Here is a 16,399-nt window from a genome sequence, read left to right on the forward strand (position 1 = left end):
GACCCAGGGATCGAAGATGTAAGATGCATCTCTTACATCTCCTGCATTGGCAGGCATATTTTTACCAGTAGCGCTACCTGGCTCTTCCCTAACTATATACATATATAACTATATATATATAACTATAACTATGACTATATATATATATATACACACACATATGTATATACAGACACACATATATATATCCCCCTCCTACTATTTATAGTTTAAAATTGTCAGATAAAATAACTTAGGTGTTTCTTTATCCTCATTATTTTTTTTTCCTGGTAAATAAACTCTTAAGAATGCCTTCATTTGGTACCTATTATACATTTTTGTCTTTACATATATTTGGTGCATGTTTTTTGGAAACCATGCATCACATGAATTAAATTAAAATGCTTGAAAATTGTAGTAATTGTAACTCTATAGGATTAATGCTGATTTTGAAGCAATAATATAAATTGGACCGATTAGAGTAAGGGTGATTTACTCCCTATCCCTACTCAGGGTTTTTTTTTTTTCTTTTTTTTTTAAGAGTTCAATATAAGCAAAGAATCCTCATCTCAGAAGAATTTACATAAATATATAGAGATAAATTTGCATACAATTTCAGAGTGTTCTGAAGTCCTTGAATCTTTATTTAAGACTTCCACAGAAGACTAAAAAGCAGTTATGTTAATTTATGAAAGAAGCATCCAATTTTTCTATAGCATAGATGAATCAGTAATAGGCAGGCACATAATGCAAAACTCATGGTCTGAATCATTAAGACCTTTTCTTATATCTTTGGGGTCGATATTTTGTTTCTTTTGACTTTTTTTTTTTAAGATCACTCATTCACCCCAAAGTCATTTATTTCAGGTAAACTCCATTTGATTTAGAAAAGAAGGAACTTACCAAAGAAGGGACAAATTAGTGTGTAGAAAAACTGCACATTGTTAAAATATTTTATCTTCATTATAGGAAAAACCAATTCTTGCTCCTGAACCTCTTGTCATGGACAACTTGGACTCAATTATGGAGCAACTGAATACTTGGAATTTTCCAATTTTTGATTTGGTGGAAAAAATAGGAAGAAAATGTGGCCGTATTCTTAGTCAGGTAAGAAATGCATTCATGCATATGACTTTAAATGTAGGGAAAATATTCCTTAGTTGTTTAAAGCTCTATACATGGTTAACACCACTGGTGAGCATTAGGTAGAGAATACCCAGCATTCTGTAGAACCCTTGGTGGTGGGATAACAAAAGAAATCTGAACTTCAAGTGAGTGGAATATTGTACCATGCAACTAAAATATAAATATTCTAAGACAAAATGGAGGGAGCAGGGATACAAAAGTGAAGTGGAAAAATGACCTTAATTCATAGAATTCAACAAATGAAAGCTGAACCAAGCCTCAAAAGAAGAAAGCTGCCAATTTATAAACACTAATTTATTGTCTAATTATTTCCAATGACTTTTTTTTTTTAACTTTTGAGTAGTACCGTGTGTAGGCCATATCTGGTGGCTCAGATGGTAAAGAATCCACCTGCAGTGTAGGTGACCCGGGTTCGATCCCTGGGTTAAGAAATCCCCTGAAGAAGGGAACAGCTACCCACTCTAGTATTGTTGCCTGGAGAATTCCGTGAACAGAGAAGCCTGGTGGGCTACAGTCCATGAGGTCCCCAAGAGTCAGACACAACTGAGTGACTTTCTTTCACTTTAGTCCTTATCAAAAATAAAATATTAAAAGTATGTTTCCCCCAATCTGTGAGAAGCATATTAAATACAACTCTTTATTTAAATATGAAAAACACCTTTCAGTATCACAAGAAATATAGAATAAAACTATTGCTACATAAAATGTCTTTTTTTTTTACCTTAAGTACTTTTTCCTTAAGTTTGACCAGTTTCAAGATTTTCCAAATAAGGTTTCATTTCCCTGAGGGAGAGAGAAAACATACAGAAATTAAGAATTTGAACATGTTTGTTCTCAATAAATAAAACAATACGGATTTGCTTCATTATCTAGCCCCTACTAAAATGCACACTCTTAATCAGTGGGGATCATGGGCAGGAGGAGAAGGGAGGCAACCGAGGATGAGGTGATCAGATAGCATCACTGACTCAATGGACATGAGTTTGAGCAAACTCTGGGAGATAGTGAAGAACAGGGAAGCCTGGTATGCTGTAGTCCATGGGGGTCTCAAAGAGTTGGGCGTGACTGAGTGACTGAACAACAAAAACGTGTGTTCAACTCTTTGTGACCTCATGGACTATACAGTCCATGGAATTCTCCAGGCCAGAATATTGGAGTGGGTAGCCTTTCCTGTGTCCGGGGAATCTTCCCAACCCAGAAATCAAACCACGGTCTCCCACATTGCAGGCAGACTCTTTATAAGTTGAACCACAAGGGAAGCCCAAGAATACTGGAGTGGGTAGCCTTTCCCTTCTCCAGCAGATCTTCCTGACCCAGGAATCAAACCAGGGTATCCTCATTGCAGGCAGATTCTTTACCAACTGAGCTATCTTGAAATGATAGTTATCAGCTTATTTTAAAATGTTTTAGGTTAGTTCTTAGAGATTGGAGAAATACCACAGCAGAGATACTGAAGACTAAAAGATTTGTTAATATCAGACTTAGGTGAGAATTCAGAACCCATTAACCCTTGCCTGCAAAACACTAGAAGAGAAATCATTTGCTGGACTGATTTCTTCTCTGTGCAGTAGACACGGGCTTTCTTCAGAACTCTGAACAAGTTATCTGATTGTGGAATTTCAAAGTGAGGGTTCCTGATCCATGAAGGTTTAAAGGAAGGAATAGAGAGAACTTTTCTTCTACCGTTCCTCAAACACTAATGCTAGGCTAGTCTTCAAGACAAAAAATAATGTGTCCCTGCCTTCAAGGAACTTCTGCTCCAATAGGGAAATTAGATCTGTATCCAAATAATGACACTTCAACTTGCTACACACAGAGGTATGTTCAAATAATGGATGGTTTGTGAAGCTCAAAATAAGTAGAGTCTCCATAACACATGATCAGAGCCTCTACTGGACTCTGTTCTGACCATGAACACATTGAGAACCAGAGTGGCAGCCCTTGAACTTGACTTAGAGATATTATCCTTCTTTTTCTCTTAAAAAAAATTTTACTAAGGTAACATTGGTTTAGGATATTATAGAAGTTTCATGTGCATGCTATATTTGTTCTGTAGACCCTACTGTGTGCCACCACTGAAAATGTAGTTCCCGCCTGTCACCATACAGTCGATCCCCTTCACCTATTTTGCCCTCTCTCATCACGGCTCTGTTCTCTATGTCTACATATGTTTCTTTTTGTTATATTCCACATATAAGTGAAATCATATCTTTCGCTGTCTGACTTATTTCATTTGACAGAATATCCTCAAGATACATGCATGTTTTTGCAAATTAATAGTGCCATTCTCCTCCTCTTCCTTTCTCCTTGATGCTGAGCAGCATCTTTTTATGCTGGCTGAGCTTGAAGGCAGGTTTAAAAGGGCCCCTGCTTCCTTCAGTCCACTTCTGCCTCATGCCTCAAGACTTCTCCAGGGAGGTTTTGTGTCCCATCCCTGCAACTCATTGCATACCAGAACTCTGAGGGTGTGATTTTACCTGGAAAAAAATGCCTGAAATGGTGCCATGAGAGGAGGTGGCAGAGGGCCAGGAAGTCTTTTTTTCTCTTCTATTGAAGAGTGTGTTCCCTGGTATGGGAAGAAAAGTCTCAAATTGTTTTGTATTTGGTAAATATGTCACAGATGTTCCAAAACTTTACAATTTTGTCTTCAGAGTAACTTGGATGCAGGTTTTTTGTTTTTTTTTTAATCTCTAGTTGACAGGAGAAGAAACTGAGACTTAAAAGAGAAATGATACGGCTCATCTACGGCCATATGGTAAACACTGGACCCAGGATTTGATGCCTTTATATATAGGAAATCCAGGCTTTTTACCTGTATTTCAGATTCTTTTCAGCCCCTGCCAAATGCATTTATTGATTGTATTTTCAAACTCAGAATGGAGAGTCTGAGCAACAGAAAGTTGTCATTATAGGAACTGGTTTTACAGCACAAGTGAGTGTACTAAATAGTGTTGCAGAAACCTAACTCCCCTTGAAATTCTGTGAGGGGTGGGGGTGGGGGTTGGGGGGTGACAGAAGGGAGCGACTTGACAGGTTTTACCACAGAATATTTTCTAACTTATGAATATAAATAGACAATAGAAGATTAGATATAAATAGCAATTAGATTTTTGTATCTTTTTTCCACTTATCTTTCAAAATAAATAAATAACTACATGGTTTACAATGTCACTATTTTTCTATAAAACCAAATATTGAACTTTGAGAAAAGGCAACTTTATTTGCCTTGCTAAGTAGAACTTTATGATATTTTTTCTCTGATTTGAGTTTATCAGCATAAAAACCATGAAATTTTCAGTATGTAAAAGGCATTTTTTCTCTTTTTTTGCACTTTATAAGGCTTTAGAACAGCTGAAATAAATTAACTTGAACATTCCAAGAAATCACCTTCTGGCTGAGACTACACAGAAAAAGTCTCACTTCAAAAGACTTTTAAAGAGACATATGTGCAATGGAAATGACTTCTCAGCCTTAATGTACTGCCTGCCTTTTTGATGATTATCATGTTTATTTTAACAAATTTAAAAGGACATCATTCAGATTTGGGAAGAGTATTTACTTTTTTTGGTTACCAATATTTACCCAGTTAACAGTGACTTTTCTTTATTTATGAGTTTGGATCACTGCCTGTTGATTTCTAACAGCTTCAGTGAAAACTTTCCTATTTGAAAATCATACCCTAAAAATATCTTGTCTGAATTTTTCAATTCATCTTTCAAATATTTTAAGAGAATAATAGGAAACTGTAGTCATTTACAGTCCTAACAATATTGCTTTTCAAATAATGGTGATAGGATATGAAACAGTTAAGAGCACACAGTCTGAAGCCCTAATGTTGGACTTGAATTCTGGTCTGATAACGTGTCAACTGTGTGATCTTTTACAAGTCATTCAACTTTTCTGTGCCTTAGAGTCCTCTGCTTTCAAGTGTAATAAGTAACAGTGTCTATCTCATAAGATGCTACATGGATTAATTAATGTAAGTAATTAATATATGTAACTATATGTACTTGGAGGAGGCATCAAGCTTATTAAATGCCATATATATCTATACAAAATAGTGAGTACATTTGTGTGTCAATAGCTGCTGCTATTATAAATAACTTTTATTGCAGTAACATTTATAGTTAAATCCACCGGGTATTTATAAACAAGGACTCGAATATAGCTTAAAGCAATAATAAGGAGAAAATAACTAGAAGAACTATGAAATATAACAGAAACCACAACCTTAGTTTTCTATTGTATTTTTATAGAGATGAGGTGGAGATTTCATGTAACACAGAAAAAGGGGCAAAATTAAGTATACTTACCTGTATAGTTTTTTCAAAGTGAAAAAAGTGCATGTATATAATATGCATACTCTATTCCCAATGGGCAGCCACAGTGCTCCTTTGAAAACATAAGTCAAATAAAGACACTTTCCCTGCTTCAACTCTTCAAAGGTTCCCTGCCTCACTCAGTATAAAAGTCCTCATACTGGTCAATCTGGCTGTGAAACAGGGTTGCCACCCAGTCGATACCACTCTATAGTCACTAACTTAAATTTACTCCTGTCCTCATTCATTCTGTTTTGACCATGTTGGTCCTCTTGCTGTTTTGTGAGTATAGCAGACATAGCTCAGGGCCTTTGCCCCATCTTTCTCATCTGCTTAGGAAGCTTTCCTCAGATATTCCTATCTGACATTCTGCATCTCCTTCACTTATGTGCTCAAGCTCACCTGAATATTCCTCTGCTAACCACCATATGTAAAACAGTAACTTCCATCTCCTCCTGGACTCAAAGCTCTATTCCTGCTTCCCTTTCTCTTTATTCATATAACATCCCTTTCAGTCACAGTGTGGTGGTGGTTTAGTTGCTAAGTTCTGTTAGGCTCTTGTGACCCCATGGACTGTAGCCCACCAGGCTCCTCTGACACTGGAATTTTCCAGGCAAGAATACTGGAGTGTGTTGCTATTCCCTTCTTCAGGGGATCTTCCCTGACCCAGGATTCAAACTGGGGTCTCCTGCATTGCAGACAGACTCTTTACTGTCTGGATCACCAAGGAAGTCCCATAAATGTGTATTATGTATGTACACAAATATAAACATAATATATGTCATTGATGAAAATTAAATATCTAAATAAAAGAATATTGGTGAATTTGAGTAGATGTAAAGTTCATAACGAAAATAGAAATTTAACTATGAAGTTATCAAACATTTAGAAGAAGTAGTTTGAGAATTTTAAGCAAGAATACAAATAACTTAAAGGGTAAATAATTCTTTCTCAGTCTCCTGAATTATAACCAGTACTGTGCCTTTGTGACATAAAGTGAGACCACTTTTTTAAAACTTTGTATTGAACTATCATTGATGTACACATTGTATTTTAAAAATAAAAGTGTGGTCACTGTAAATGGTGCTGCTCTCCATCCTGCTGTGTGAATAACCATTTCTCTCCCAATTACTCTCTTCTGTGCCTTTATCATTTTTTTCATTCTCCACAATTTGCATATCAAAGATACCAGTCACATCCAAAGATATTTAGTTGATTTGAGTCTCTAGAGCTATGAAACTAATTAGAAGGAGAATAGATATTCAAAGGAGAGAGATGGCAAATGAGGAAGAATAGTTCAAAAATTTTTATTTATACTGGATTAGAACAAATCTTTTTTTCTCTATTATTTCAGTCAAGACACCTTTTTCTTTCTTATAATTCTATTCCCTTATTCTTCATTAAGGCACAGTTCTTTATCCTCTAGAAAGCTTTTTTTAATTTATAAAATTAGTCCAGATGAAAGCTTTCTCTCATTCTTTATTTAGCACATATATTATACAATTAGCAATTTACTCAGTATCATTCTATTATTGATATCACACACAATTTAGTACCTTGTTATATTTCTTTAGTGTATACTGGATTTTTTTCATTGGCTGTAACTTAGGTTTATGTCTCTGCCTTTAAAAATAGATTATATAGAGGGCTAGGCCATAGAAGTCTTGTGGTTTCCAGTAAGGGTTTCAATAGGCAACACATTAATACGGTTGATAGAATGCATTCTTTTTCCCCATTTTTCTCTTTATGTATAATACACATCAAGGGATGTTTTGTAAGACCTTGTGTTTTTCTTTTACAGGTATCATACAGACTTTTTGAAGACATGGGCCTCTTTGAAGCTTTTAAAATTCCAGTTAGGGAATTCATGAATTATTTTCATGCTTTAGAGACTGGCTACAGGGAAATTCCTTGTAAGTACAAGAATTAATACTTTTAAAATCCATTAAATTTGCTATGGGTAATGGGATATTGAATTAAGAGCTAGCACAGAATTACACATTGTAAGCATCCTATAAGGTCACCTGGTATAGTGATTAGGAGATAATAGTTTTTATGTTAGAATCCTGGTTCCTTTACAAATCAGCTGTAGGACACCCTGGTCTTAATTAACCTTTAAATGCCTCATTTCTTAATCTGTAAAATGGATATAATAATTACTTCATAGGATTGTTGCAAGGATAAAATGATGTAATAATTGTTAAAGGGTTATAATAGTAACTTGCACATAAGTAGCTCCAATTTAAGTGTGTACTAAATAAATACATGTTAATTTATTGTTCATTTTATAACATACTCCCTTTACTGGGTAGAATTCTCAGCCTTTGCTCTAGCGTCTGCCGAGTTAACTAACAATTAAAGTTTTTCAGTATAAGATAAGCCTGGCTGGGAATAGAGGGACAGGAAGATGATGGTCTAATGAATAAAATAGAAAAAGAAAAGACAACTGGAAGTGGTTGTGGAGAAATTATTAGGAACTTTTTTAAAAATCAAGATAAAATGAGAAGACCAAAGGAGAGGGCACAACCAAGGGTCCAAGCTTATGAACTTTGAATATTGCAAGAATAAGTCTGTCCTTTGTAATCATGAGGAACTGGAACACAGAAGAGATAGTAAATTTTCAATATGTAGCATTTCTGTATCATCAAAACATGTAAGTAGCTTTGTCCTGCATGCTACAGAATATAGGAAACTGGAGAAATGGCTGTAAATCTAATCAGAAGTGTACAGAAATCATATGGAACTTTAGAAGGAAAAAATAGAAAAAGTAGTTAAATACAGTATGTTGACTAGAGTTTGTGTTACTTAAATCATGTTTTAAGTTTCTAAATTTGCTTTTATGTACTTTGAACTTTAGAACCCCAGAACTCATGTCTATTTCTAGTAGCAGAGAGCTTAAGTAAAAGTTGTATGGAGACTAGAACAAGTGTGTTCAGAGGGGTAGGGTAGAGCATTAACCAAGTGATTCATTATTAAGACGCTGGTTTTGAAAATGCCATCACATGCTAAGTTAGGATAAAAATGCACGGTTGATGTGTGATAGGAAAGAGGAATGAGTTATTGAATTTACAAGTTGTGTGGTAGAAAAGGCGAATCGAGAATTAAATCTACAAATGAGATTTGTGGGAGAATATGGGACTAAATGCAGACAAAATAGGATGGTGGAGTAGAGAGGGGAATTTAAGAGCTCTGGGCACCGTGGGAAATTCTGGCGGATGGGGCCGTGGAAGTGGAGAGAGAGTTATGAAAAAGGGGTAGTTTGAAAGGATCTTAAGATAAGCCTTGCTTTTTAAAATACTGCTTTCCCAGAGCTACCCTGGTTGAATGCCAAGGATTGACCTAAGTGTTAGTGATTTCTCAAAGCTTAAGGAATTACATAAATAAGCTTTTACAAAAAGGAAGCCACTGCAAACATTAAAGAACAACTAGTCATCAGACTAAATTTACAAATAATATTAATTGATGAATTAAATTTAAATTAAATTTATAAATAATACTAATATTAAATTTCCATATAATATAATCAGCTATAGCCAAGTTCCACTGAGTTCAAATCTCTTTCAACTTTTCTCTAGATAGTATTCCATTAACTCATAAAGTTGACCAGTATTTATTTAACTGTAAAAAGTTTGCAGATTATAAATTTTATTATTATCTATTTATATATTGCAAGTAAGCAGATGTTTTTCCTGAAATACCAGGTTCTTCATGTGGAAAAGAATTTGTTATATCTTTGCTTTTTCTGTTAGATGTGAAAGGGAATTTATTTACATCTTCTCACAGAAAAGTTTTAACTTAATTCATGATCACTTTTAAATCATAATACCATGCATGTTATAGGGTTATAAATTTAGACCAAGATAGATATTTATTAAAAACTGTATTTATCATTTTTAAAAATTAACATATGCAAAAATTTAGCATTTATTCCTAGAGAACTATGTTTCTAATATCTCTGTATAAACCCATAACTAAACAAAAAAAGCCTAAAGGTAACCAAAACAGGGCTGCTGCTGCTGCTAAGTCGCTTCAGTCATGTCCAACTCTGTGCGACCCCATAGACAGCAGCCCACCAGGCTCCCCCATCCCTGGGATTCTCCAGGCAAGAACACTGGAGTGGGTTGCCATTTCCTTCTCCGATGCATGAAAGAGAAAAGTGAAAGTGAAGTCACTCAGTCACGTCCGACTCTTAGCGACCCCATGAACTGCAACCCACCAGGCTCCTCCGTCCATGGGATTTTCCAGTCAAGATTAGTCTTAATATGACAATGAGCTACAATGTTAGAAACTAAAATTTTATTACAGCTTTAATACACTTTTTAACAGTTTCCAAGAGAAGAGGGAAAGTATGAAAGCTTGTACATTTATGCCCAGAACCTTTACTGAAGGACCCGCCTGCCGGAACAGGAGACGTTAAGTGACTGCGGGTTAGATCCCTGGGTCAGGAAGGTCCCCTGGCGGGCCACAGCCCATGGGGTGGCACAGAGTCAGACGCGACTGAACACAGTCAGCACAGCCTCTGTCTAGTTCAGTTGGATCAGGCGTGTGTGACGCGCCCCCCGAGTTTAAAGGTAGTCACTGAGGCAACATGCAACAAGCTAGGAGGGCGGAGCTGTTACACTATTTTAGCTACTTTCCAAAGGTGGGGAAAAAGTGTTTCAAGTCTCATTTCTATTCTTTAGCACTGTGCTTCACTCATTGGTGAATAGAAGCATAGAGAACTTTAAATAGAAAATCTGTAAAATGAGTTCTAAAAACCTATAAATTTTATAGGCATCCGCAGCCTTCCATAGCAGCTCATTGCAACCATGTGCTTGAGGAAAAGGAGAAAAACTATTAATACAGAAGAGGGGGTAGGCAGGTTCTGGGAAAGGGGAAGGCGGGTGATGTTATTAGTATGTGCACGTGTGTTTATGTGTTGGCCAAGAGGCAGGGGCGGTGTGGGGGGGGGTGGTGTTTGCCAGGTGGGTGAGAGAATTATTAAGAGATTTGTCCAAATTGCAGAGATGAAGGAAGAGGATGAGAACAATAATGATAAAATAAGGATAGCTCTGATTTCATTCCTTAGCTCTGTCAGTTGCCTATCAAGGCCAGAAAAAGAGCAGTCTTTGAGCATATTTGTCTGTCTTATAGAAACTTCTCCATCCCCTATGTTGACTCAGGTGCCTTTACACCTGAGGTGGTCCCAGAGAATTAATGGCAAGAGCAACAGTGCCACCACCACTTGGCACAATATTTTCTCATAGTATGTGTGAGTATGTGTTTAATAAATATCTTAACGACTTCTTAAAGGCAGATAAATTTTCCATCCTGCTTAAGTGATAGTGACAGTGTAATCCTTTTAGAGTTACACCTGCATAACTATATCTGTATAAATATATGTAATATGTATTAAAGGAGTTAGGTTTGGTTAGCTATTGTTTAGCACTTGTGAACCTATACTCAAAAGCAAAAGGAAGGTTTTCCCCCCCATATACTCTCATACCTAGTTTTTAAATCAAGATTATGTTAACCTCTATAAAGCAAAACATATATCGAAAAATCTTTTTAACTTTTATTTTATGTTGGAGTAGAATCAATTAACAATGTTGTGTTAATTTCAGGTGTACAGCAAAGTGATTCAGTTATACATATACGTGTATCTACTTAAAATGATTATAAATTAAGTTAGGTTTTAGTTGCTCAGTCATGTCTGACTCTTGAGACCCCATAGACTGGAGCCCACCAGGCTCTTCTGTCCATTGAATTCTCTAGGCCAGAATACTGGAGTGAGCTGTCATTTTCTTTTCCAGGGGATCTTCCTGACACAGGGATCAAACCTGGGTCTCCTGCATTGCAGGCAGATTCTGTAGCATCTGAGCAACCAGGGAAGCCCCAAAATGGTTATACTTACCATCAAAAAAATGTGTTTGACAAGCTTTTTTTTTTTTTTTACATTTTCAGCACTAAATTATTTAGATGGTTTGTTCAGTGAAATTTTGGACTTCCCAGGTGGCACTAGGGGTAAAGAACCTGCCTCCCAATGCAGCATACCTAAGAGACCTGGGTTCAATCCCCGGGTCGGGAAGATCCCCTGGAGGAGGGCCTGGCCACCCACTCCAGGATTCTTGCCTGGAGAATCCCATGGACAGAGGAGCCTGGTGGGCTACAGTCCACAGGGTCACCAAGAATTGGACACAACTGAATGGCTAAGCGTAAGCACACACACAGACACACACATAAGCTATAAAGCCTTCTGGACTTGGACCTTGGGATGGGAGACAGGCCAGGAAGCAGTATAACTCAAGAGCTACAAGTTCACCTGCCTTAGTTGTCTATTTTTCATCCCAAAGAGACACAGTCAGTACCGCCTCCACCCACCTTGTAATGTTGGGCACATGCAGAGATTTCTCTAACTTGTAGCAGTAATGGTAGTTACGTCACACAGTAATTTTCCCAGCTTGTCGCAAGGGAAGAGTAAAGAACTTAACCCAGAAACCCTTTTCCAACATAGCCCCGGAAACCCTCTGACCAGGTTGCATGTTCTTCTGGTGGGTCATCACTGCCTTCTCTGTCCTCCATGACTTAGCTTAGCTTTTATTTTAGCTCTTCAATTCTATTTTTACAAATCCAGCATTGATTTTTGAAAGAAAACTGGTAATCTGCACTAACTCATTGTGTCGTAAAAGCAATCATGTATTTTCAGTTCAGTTCCGTATAGTCACTCAGTCATATATGACTCTCTGCGACCCCATGGACTACAGCACGCCAGGACTCCCTGTTTATCACCAACTTCCGGAGCTTGCTCAAACTCATGTCCATGAAGTTGGTAATGCCATCCAACCATTTCATCATGTATTTTAGCTGAATGATATTGAATCACAAGCATACTGTACAGCAGCCACTTTAAAATAGGTCCCCTTCTGTAATTCTCAAAATTGTACTATGAAATAGGCACTATTATTGTCTCCATGTTTTTAAGATAAGGAAATGAGACAATGTTTTAAATGACTCAGTAATACAGGTAATAAATGTCAGAGCAGAGAGAAAATCAGGTATGTCCTAGACCCTGGGACGTCTAGCATGATCAACTTTGTATACTGGCACAGATATAGATGTAAAATGTAATTGTCTTAAATCATTTGGGATAGTCCACACATGGAGATAGAGACCCCAGTTTGAATAAAAGTGTTCTTTGGAGACTAGGTAATATCATTTGGCAATGATACAGTGAACAAGGTTTGCTGTTTACCACTCCAGAACTTAGGAGGTCTGCTTCTCAAAAGCTCTTCTGAAAACATCCTCTCAAGACCTCCCTCAACCCTTCAATGAGTTTCTGGAGGGTTTACCCAAGATTTACCCATGTGTCTTCACTTAAAGTTGCTAGAAATGTAGGAAAACACACACCATCCTTACACGTGCTCCTGTCTGCTGCCAACAACACAGATGTCCTAATTTCTGTTTTCTTCCCTGATTGGAGAACAGGTGTTGCTCTCAAATTTTCATTATTATTCTGCTTGTTCTCCTCTGTTTTTGCTTCTCCTCTTCTGTCGAGTGCTATTCAGAGATGTCATCTATTACCTTGTAGAAGGAAATCATATCATGGTTGGTCATAGGAATAAAATGTATGAAGTTAGCATACTTAGAATAAAGCATACCAAATCAGTGAAGTATTCTGAAGGGCCAGATAGGAGAAAAACGTGGAAAAAATGGACTGAGAAAGAAGGTGAGCCAGGAACACAGTAGGCCTTTGGTCATGGTTCCATAGAAGCTAGACTACACGTGTAGAAATAGAACCCTATTCCTATGATAGGGACATTTTAACTGGGGGATTTGGTTGCCCTGTAGATTTATACACTTCAGGATGGCTCAACCCCTTATGGTATTGTACCAAAGAGGTTTTAATTTTTTTATCTTTCTGTATTTCCTAGAACTTTATTCCCAAACCAGAATTTCTAGATCAGAGAACATTATCAATTTTGGTTTTGCTTTGCTTTGTGGATTTTATCTATTAATCCGTATAAAAAATGTTACTCATTCTCTTACAGTGTTTTAAGCTTGATATAGAAGAATAACACTGTTTTCAATTCACAGGTTTTATTTGAGTGCTATTTATCAGAAATGAAACACTGGGTGGTATGGACCATTGGTCTGAGCTAGATTAAGTGTATCATGGGTCTTTTGTCCTAGGCCTCTGTGTAGTTTTACACAGGAACATGGGCATAAGGACAAGAGTAACCATTGCAGTGGATTCACACAGTGAGTTTATATATGTTGGGTTATTTAGTGAAATGTATTTATGTTAGGTGGATGCTGGACACAGATTTTGTTCATTTAAGACATTTGCATGTGTGATGAATGTTGTAAGTTTTTTTTTTTTTCTTGTTACTATGAATATTATAGAGAAATGGAAGAGGAATCACAGAGTGTTTGTCCTAGAATGTTTGGCTGACTTTCACCCAGGTTATTTAAAATGTGAGGACTAAACCGTTTGTCCAGTAGGTGGCACTCTTAGTCCTCGGAGCCCAGAGTTCACAGATGCATGCCTGTTCCTTTGCATTGGTTACAGACCACAACAGAATCCATGCCACGGATGTCTTACATGCTGTTTGGTATCTCACGACACAACCTATTCCAGGCCTCTCAACTGTGATTAATGATCACGGATCAGCAAGCGATTCAGGTACATATTAAGTTCTCTGTGCTCCCTTGTAAACTATGGGAACGGAAGAGTGGCTTTTTAAATAAGTGAACATAACTGATACCAGTTTACTGCTTTCTTCAAAGCTATGTTATTTTCATTGTCTCCTCTCAGATTCTGACAGTGGATTTACACATGGCCATATGGGATATGTATTCTCAAAAATGTATAACGTGCCTGATGATAAATACGGATGCTTGTCTGGAAATATCCCTGCCTTGGAGTTGATGGCCTTGTATGTGGCTGCAGCCATGCATGACTACGATCACCCGGGAAGGACTAATGCTTTCCTGGTTGCGACGAGTGCCCCTCAGGTAAACCTTTCAATTTTGACCGGGGAAAGTAATTCAATTTTGAGATTTCTCTGAAGAACATTAATTTTATAAATTTGACTTATAGCAGGCACCAAGCAAGTACGAACGAAACTATATTTAGACCTGAGATAAAATTCTTAGAGACCATGCTCCTTTTGAAAAGATATGTTGGTTTGTTCTAAGTTATTAATGATGGGTCTACATTTATCAACCATGGAGATCCCGTCTCAGTTTTCTTCTGAGGAAGAAAAACTGCTGAATTCATGTTAATGAATTTCCTCAACAAAGAATATCTGACCTATACAAAAGTTTTCTTTCTGAAAAGATTGGAGAACCAAATCTTTTTTGGTTCTTTAAGAATTAGAGGCTTCTTTGGATGTAAATCCAGTTCCTTTGAGATATATTATAACATTTCATTTTTATGGCATTTTTGTTGATTAGGAAGAATTAAAGATTGGTTTATTTTATTTGAGGTAAATTTTTTACCTGAACATAGTTTTCTCAAAACAGTAACTTTAAAGAAGTTCCTCTGGGCACGTGCTTAAATTTCAGTCAAATATCAATCACTGAGTATTTAGGAATCTCCATCTATATAATTAAACTTTGATTTAATCAGACGGATGGTCCCATTTTACTAAAGATCCCATGATCTTATTTTTCTTTCTAGAGGCTCTAGAGACTAATCTGACCCATTACTCTTTTTTGTCATGTTTGCTTTTTGCCTTTTACTCTGTTCTCATCTATTTTTATCTGTTTCCACGCTCTCTCTTATAGACTAGCCTAGAGCTTTCCTTTCAGTTCAGTTCAGTCGCTCAGTCGTGTCCAGCTCTTGGCGACCCCATGAATCGCAGCACGCCAGGCCTCCCTGTCCATCACCAACTCCCATCCTTTAGTTAATTAAAATTAATTTCCTTTAAGTAATTTTCCTTTCATCTGTATATGGTACAAATATCCTGATTTTTTTCTGACTACTTACATTTCTTTCACTGTTTCCTCCATATACTATATATTTTCCCTAAATATAACCAAATCCTTTAACCAGCACATTTTACCATCCAGTTTTCCTACATTTCCATGTATTTTCATTTACCTCAATATTAACTTGCATGTGCTTGGTCTTTCCTTTTTGTCCTTATACCTTTTTTTCTCTTCCATCATCAATCTGCCACACTAGACTTTAGACATTTTTTTAGGCAACTTTCTTTTGCTTCACAGCTTCCCTCAGCATTATTCAAACAAGTAGATATTTACTATACACTTTCAGTTACTAGACAGAGGGTGATATTTCCTATGACTGTGAGGTAAGACTAGTTTGAATTATGGGCTTCTCAGGGGTATCATCCCTCTTTATTAGTTACATGTGTTTAATTAAAAGGAAGTCATTCTTATTTTAGATGTGGGGGATAACTGAGTTACCTCTTAGGGATATTAATATATTTGCATATTTTTATGGTTAAACTCCTATGTCTTGCAAAAAGAAGAGTAATCTGAAATAAGCTAAGTCTACGCACTTCACTTACAAGAATTTGAAATAAACTTTCAAGGACATGAACTTTATCTTACCAAAAAAATAAAAAATAACCAAGAAAAGTAAACAGTCAGTGTACAGTAATAAGTAATTCTTCACAACCAGCTATCACACAGTTGTGCTTCTATATTCTGTGATAAAAGGTGATTCCAAATGCTTTGCATATTCTCATTTATTTTTGTTTCTAATTTAAAAAGCTGAACTCTTGACTCTCGTCTTTGCCTAGGCGGTGCTCTACAATGATCGCTCAGTCTTGGAGAATCATCATGCCGCTGCTGCATGGAACCTTTTCATGTCCCGGCCAGAATATAACTTCTTAGTTAACCTTGACCATGTGGAATTTAAGCACTTCCGTTTCCTTGTCATTGAAGCAATTCTGGCCACTGACCTGAAGAAACACTTCGACTTTGTTGCCAAATTTAATGCCAAGGTA

General features: G+C 36.7%; 1 protein-coding gene across 1 annotated transcript in view; it reads left to right on the plus strand.

Moving 5' to 3' along the window:
* PDE3A (phosphodiesterase 3A) overlaps window positions 1–16,399 on the plus strand; it is a 366,473-nt gene that overhangs the window by 332,454 nt on the left and 17,620 nt on the right. Inside the window, exons 9-13 of the mRNA XM_040235298.1 lie at window positions 949–1,086; window positions 7,246–7,357; window positions 13,993–14,106; window positions 14,239–14,438; window positions 16,193–16,396. Of these exons, the coding sequence (XP_040091232.1) occupies window positions 949–1,086; window positions 7,246–7,357; window positions 13,993–14,106; window positions 14,239–14,438; window positions 16,193–16,396 (768 nt within the window). The remainder of the gene's footprint in view (window positions 1–948; window positions 1,087–7,245; window positions 7,358–13,992; window positions 14,107–14,238; window positions 14,439–16,192; window positions 16,397–16,399) is intronic.

This window comes from Oryx dammah, unplaced genomic scaffold (genome assembly GCF_014754425.2).
Source record: "Oryx dammah isolate SB20612 unplaced genomic scaffold, SCBI_Odam_1.1 HiC_scaffold_29, whole genome shotgun sequence".
Classification (NCBI taxonomy): Eukaryota; Metazoa; Chordata; class Mammalia; order Artiodactyla; family Bovidae; genus Oryx; species Oryx dammah.